Here is a 6,716-nt window from a genome sequence, read left to right as displayed (position 1 = left end):
GCGAATTGCGCATGCACAGAAAAGGCGTGCGGGGGGCACACATAATACCACACTGAGCGAGGAGTCATACAGCCACAGTCCGCTAGAGGGCGCGCTTGTAGTAGCGCATAATAAAGAAGAGTCATTCCATGATGGTTCACAAAAAGGGAACAATGCCAAAAGTACCGGGACCGTATGTGATTAGTTGTAAACTACACTTGATGGCCAAAAGTTTGTGGACATCTGACAGTCACAACCATTTGTGGGTCTTCCCCAAACTGTTGCAAGTATAATCTACCAGTGTAGTATTAGCCCATGCACAGCAAATTTTGCCAAAAAGAAGCAACAAGACGACTAGATATAAGCAAAAAGAGGACTAGATATAAATAAATATAAATACATAAAGGTTTACCATTTCAAGCATCTAGCTAAAAATAAATTTTCTAGATAACAACTTACAGGCTCCAGGATTTTAAAGGTAGGACTCTAGTACTTAATGGATCAGACAAACATGAAGGTTAAGGAGAACTTACCAAGAAGACATTGAGTTAAAAACAGTGGAACCTTTTAGTCCTCTTGGCCCCCTGGCCCAATTCTAGTCCTAAATATTTAGCTCCTCCATCAGACTCATATTTTGGTCACAGAGCAGGTGTACTATGTAGGTGTCTATGAGGATGCATGGGCTTAAAGTGAAGAAAAGAAACTGGGACATGATGACCATGCCTTGTTGGTAAAACAGCAGATGTAAAGGAGTATCAGTCTTCTCTCTGTAGCCCCTCTGTAAAGCTTTCCACTAAAGGAAATCACAGCATTCATATATGTAAAGTGATCAATGTCACTACGAGCACTAACTGCAAAAGACGAATGAAAGAGCATCATAATGATACACAGGTGTTTGATTATTAGCATTGTTTATATTTCAAAATTACTTTCACCTCATTGTTACTGAATTCTTAAATGGAATTGGTCAACAGGAGTTGATTCATTTTCGGACAGTAGATCCAGGTGCCAGGTTGTGCACAGGCTTATATTTAATGCTCTTGTTCTAATATGGTGACATTTCTACCGTAACAACACAGGAACTTGTAGAACAGATGCTTCACATGCAGATTGAATATAAATAAAGACTGAGGTTTCAAATCATCATTCTACATCAAATGTTAATGGCTTTGGCATTAAACCTGTTAATACTGCTGGATGACTGAAAAGCCTTAAATAATAAGGGCTGAATAGCTTTTATTTGCTATTTAAACAGATTTCGTACTGTAGGTAGATCCGGATATTTGCATAACCTAACCTCCACATTTGAGTACATACACTCAAGGTAAGAGAAAGGGTCTGAACATTGGATCAACCTTATCAGCTTCCTAAGTGCTTCTTCACTTAATGGCATGATGGTGTTGGGTAACTCACTAGGGGACAGAGATGGGGATTTATGGGGAGGAAGTGGTCATAGGTGTGAACACAAGCGGAAAACACACTGGAATCCGACGGCTCTGTGCCCTGGCTGAACCTCAGTTGGATTGAGGTCGTCATCTTGAGTGATGGCGTGCAAGCTTCCCAGCACTGACACCTCCTTATCAGAGAGAGAGTGTGAGAGGCTCGCATGGCATGTGACGCTTCGTGACTATGGACAGCCTGGGGTAGATTATGGCAAATCAATCAGAGCAACAAGCAAGAACTTGAACGTCAGGTTACTCTCAGGTACACTCTTTGTTTTAGTGTTACGAAAACATGCAGATCATTTTGACCTGTTGAGAGAAAAAAATGACTGTAAAGCAAGTCAACAGTTAGAAGCTCATAATTTTAGGCTTAATATATGGATTTTTCAACCTTTTTGCTTTGAACAACTTTTCTTATATTACATTTTCGAAATTGGAGTAGATGAAACAATTAAGGAATAAATCTCTCAGAGATAGCATAGAAAATAATCAATTACAGGGTACTGTGATGTGGCTTGATGTGAAGTACTATGTGAAGAGTGGCTACTGTTACAGTATCACCCTGAAGATGATTCTTTTACTATTACAGCAGATCTCCCCAGTGTTTTTGTCCCTTTGCTTCCCAAAAATCTGCAGATTACAATTAATTAATGCATTAATGAATGAACATTTTACTTTTTTTTTTATTCATTTATAGTTTCCTTTGACATTGAGGAACATCTCTGAGATCATTCAGTTTCTGTTACCATTTACATTATAGAGGTATAAGCCCTTTCCTTACTGGTTTATCTTTTTCACTCTCTTGAAGGTAATAAGACATATAACAGAGTTAATGTAACTGAGACACGGCAAATTTGTCCTGAATGAATCTAAATCTATCATTTGAATTACAGCCAGTCACAATGGCCCGAATTGCTGTTATAGAAAATGAATGAACACCTGACTTTCACAGCAAATGCAGTTCTGTGCAGCAGAAAAATTGACAATCCTACACTTTCTGCAGCACTTATTGCAGCTAGCATCTAAAGCTGCCTTCGATATAAGTGCCAGTTCACTAATGACTTGAAATGTTAAAAAGTAGCTGAGGAAAAACTCTGGCAATTAAGGGCTCAAGAAAGTTTCATACAGTATAATGTGGGACTACAGCAGAAATGGTCTAATTGCAGCCTTAGTGATTTAGTTAATTTAATATTGACTTAATGCCAGGTTTTTGGGTTTGCTGGGGTCACGCATTGATGCATTCTAACAGTTACTTAATAAGCAGGCAGTTTCAACCCTGCCAGAACATATACCCTGCTTATGTGATTATATTTTGCTCCAGAAGGATCTGAAACCAAGATGTACTTGGCTGTTTTGCATTGAGTGCACCCATTTTAGGCACTGTGCTAAATTATTTTAGATTTCCAAATGACAGAAAAAATAATAGGTTGTGTATGGTGCTAAAGAAAGAAATATATTAAGTAATAAAGCACTAGTTCAGATCAGAAACATAACTGAGGATGTCCTGGGTTTGAAGCAAGGTCCAAAGTTTAGTGGATTTTACAGTAGATTGGTTCAACTTTGGCAAAAGTATCAGCTGTAATGTAAACTACATGTTTGTCTTAATCTGCTCTTTTCTAATTGTTGGTATGGTAAAGCTTTCTGCATATGATTTCATGTAACATTAAAGAAAGGAGTCTCCAGTTTCAGTACTTTTGTGTTTTTAGATTTTCTGACACTGGAAAGTCTTTCTTTCTTTCTTTCTTTCTTTCTTTCTTTCTTTCTTTCTTTCTTTCTTTCTTTCTTTCTTTCTTATTAATTATAAAAAGTAATTAATTAAAAAAACCTTTTTTTCCTGCAGATGTTCTCTAACACTAACTATAAATGAATAAAGCGTGTATAGTGTCCAGTGCGTAATAAATAAAGATTGTAATTGTTGTGTTATAAGATGAATAAAACACTTGCTGTTATATGATAATAAGCAACTTTGTCATGGTAACAGTACCTCTGCCTCATCACACCAGCCTAAAGTTGGTTATTTTCCTATAACAGTCACATCCAAAGTATTTTATTTCTTACTTTTTAATTGCCATTGAAATTATTCAAATGTAATGAAGGCTGTTGGTTTGTTGTGTTTTAAACCAAGGTTATTTTTCACTTTATTATAATTATGAAATGAATTTGAAAACACTATATTCTAGACTGCAGCAAATATTTTTGTACAATAAAAAAGCAACAGTCTACACTATAAAAAGCAGATATACATCAAGTGAAATCTCAAAATCATTGTCCCTTTCACTCAATGATGTTCATCCATTCCATGCCAGGTTATAGTGTCTGCATACTTCACATAGCAGCATGCTACTGTGCTACTCACAATACATTTTTTATACTTCTACTAAGAGTTGCTAGATAAGGTGTTAATTATCACACAAAGACAACATCATTGTTGATCATGGTGACTTTATCTCTTCATATTTGAACATTGTCGTCATCTTATCATCTTATCAGGCCTCTCAATTTTGTCTGTTTGGCTTTTCGGCTGATTCGGGTGAGAGTTTATGAGAATTTCAAGACCTCATCTGCAGCCGCACTCTGCCACCACCATGCCTTCATATTTGTGCTGGAAAATGACATGGCCATTCTCATTTTCGTACAGCAGAGAGATTGGTTCCAGCTTGGTGGGCACGCAACATGCTCGTGAGACTTTCTGAGGGCTTTTCAGATTGAGCAGTGTTTGGATAATGGCATGCTTGGTGGGCGTCACTTGTGGAAGTAATGGATAATCGCACTCCCCGTGACAAGTGTAGGCCTCGAAGCCTGGCGGTGCAACGATCCATGAGTCCCAGCCTATCTCTTTAAAATCCACATAGAGTGCAGTCCTCTTGCATTGGTTTCCCTTGGCATTGCGGCGGGTTCGCGGCGCGCTGTCGTAGATCATGTTAGAATGCATTTGCATTAAATGGGCCTCATTTTCTTGTTTGCTGCCATCAGCATTTTCATCCACTAACTCAAATTCATTGAGATGTAACAAGCCAGTGTTGTCTTCTGGGATTGTCTTCTCTGACTGGTCCTTATCACTTTCATTATCTGAGAAGACAATCAGCACTGGTTCATGCTTTCCTCCCACACTCCTTTCAATGTCCAGGTTGATAAATATAGCACTCTTTTCTTCATCCTGGAGTTCCCTTTCATTCTCACTTTCGACCTGCACCTCAAGCCAGTGGCTTGTGCTCTTCAGGTCTCTCCAGAGTAGAACAGTGTCAGTAAGCTCAAACACCTCCCATCTGCTCTCTTTCAACTGGCCATGCCTTACCACCAGCTCCTGCATACCAGTCAAATTGCTCTCCACAGTTCCACCCTTGGAATTTTGAAATGAAGGGCCGCCTTCCAATTGCCTCTCAAAAACTGTTACCTTCCAGTCAACACCATTGTTGCGTTGAGGATCTCTATGTACTAGCATGTAGAGGTGGAGCTCTGCGGCAATAATGCGCTCGTGACGTGGGACAGAGACGTTGAACATTAGAGGGAGCGTCCTCACACCTCTTCCTGTCACGCTATAGGGCAAGGAGTCTGTAAATAACACATTGGCGCTGATTACTAATAGCATGTGATTGTATATGATTAGTATCAGAATGTGGGATACAATTCTAATGCTAGATAATCCAATTCATCATCACAGTGTATAGACACAGAAATGCAATGATGAAACAAATCCATAACCTTTTGTCATCTCTTGCAAGTCAAGAATATCTCAACCAGGTTACATTTTAAAAAAGAGCAATTGGAGGATGTTAATAAAGTTGGTTATGAAATGTCAGTGGTATTAAACAAGAACAAATTGCTTTAGTATGATTAATGAGATTAAATTACAGGTTAAAAAATGACTATGCACTTTGCATTACTTAATTAATTAATTGATATTTTATTTTTTTTATCTAGTAGAAATATTTGCTGCGTTTATTTCAGACAGATATTTTCTTTGTGAATAAGATATAATATATTTAACCATAATTTATAAATACTGAAGAAACAAACGTTATAGTGCGTACCCTCATTCTTGAAACTCCGTGCAATATTTGCTACAGGTCTGGTGCTGCGATCCTGAGCGTAGTGGTTGTACAGTTCCAGCATGTACTCTGGTGGCTCGATACGGGCAGCCCGGGGCCTCGGCTTTGGCTGTTGCTCTGTTAAATTTAACATGTAGAGAAATTGACCTAGAAGTGCCTGAACGTCAACATTATCATCCTGGTCCAGCATAGATGCATCCACCGCTCCAAGACCTCCTGATAATGGTTCCTCTAGGGAAGGAATTGGACTCGGTTGACCCCAGCGAGGAAGAAGCAAGATGAAAAGGATTAGAGTCCTAACATACCGAAGCATGGACATCTCTGTGACAGCCATTAGTTGAGATCAAACCTTGTCCTCTAGGAGTAATACAGAGATGGTATATCTATGTATATTTTGAGTACTCCAGGTCTCCTAAGTAGACTTTGTGAATTCGTCCGATGTTTTCTCTCCAGACTGATATGGGGGTGTGTGAGTGGAAGAGAAAGGGGTGAACAAACAGCCTTGTCCTTGTTGATCTTGTGATCTACCATAGAGGGCAGGTCAAAGCTGTCAGCCTCATCGTGCTGACAAGTTTGGAGATGTTGCCACTCGCTTGGGCCCTGGCCCTCTTATAACACGGGGGGCAAGAGCCATACAGTTCACCACTCATCCTGTATCTTCTTTCCATGCATGCCTTGCTCTGTGACTTTCAGCTTAAACTTGTTGTCTCACCAGAAAAATGCGCGTTCAAACCACTAAGGTCATGTTTTATCTGGCAAATTTCTTCTTGTGTGATTGCTTATGTCATAAAGCAAATTTACGTACAATTTGCTGCAATGCCTGTCTTATCAGCCATTTCATGTTTGTGTACTGGTTGCGTAGGCAACTGAAGCCCACTTATGAACAGCTCATGACATAAATACAATCCACATACAAGCATGCAAACAACATGGCAGTATCGTAAGTGTCATTCTTTTAGACATAGAAATTCAGGGCATGACAATTAGTAACTTCCAGCCATGATGTTGGTTTCTTTAAAAGGGTGGGATAATTAAGAGTTCTTCATAAGATTTGCAAAAGGGGTTCACTATTTGTTTCCCTACCTGAATTAAAAAAATGTTTGTTGTAAGGATCTACAAAATCCTCCAGAGTTTTCTCCTGAGGAAAGGGGACACAGCCATTATCAATCGAATGACTGAAAATACTCTCTCTCGAAAAAAAGTGGGTTCCTCAAAGGTTATTTGGTTAGATATTTAGTTATTTCTA

At 38.9% G+C, this 6,716-nt stretch overlaps 1 protein-coding gene across 1 annotated transcript; it reads right to left on the bottom strand.

Moving 5' to 3' along the window:
* Positions 1-3,410: 3,410 nt before the first annotated feature.
* LOC131367216 (bone morphogenetic protein 10-like) lies at positions 3,411-6,038 on the bottom strand. Its single transcript, XM_058412504.1, has 2 exons — positions 5,453-6,038; positions 3,411-4,973 (listed from the first exon to the last, which is right to left on the bottom strand). The coding sequence occupies exons 1-2, from the start codon at positions 5,802-5,804 to the stop codon at positions 3,979-3,981; spliced, it is 1,347 nt and encodes a 448-aa protein (XP_058268487.1). The 5' UTR covers positions 5,805-6,038; the 3' UTR covers positions 3,411-3,978.
* Between the last annotated feature and the right edge of the window lie 678 nt (positions 6,039-6,716).

Source organism: Hemibagrus wyckioides, linkage group LG16 (genome assembly GCF_019097595.1).
Source record: "Hemibagrus wyckioides isolate EC202008001 linkage group LG16, SWU_Hwy_1.0, whole genome shotgun sequence".
Taxonomy (NCBI): domain Eukaryota; kingdom Metazoa; phylum Chordata; class Actinopteri; order Siluriformes; family Bagridae; genus Hemibagrus; species Hemibagrus wyckioides.
Note: the sequence above shows the minus strand (reverse complement) of the source record. Positions and strands in the feature narration are given on the sequence as shown.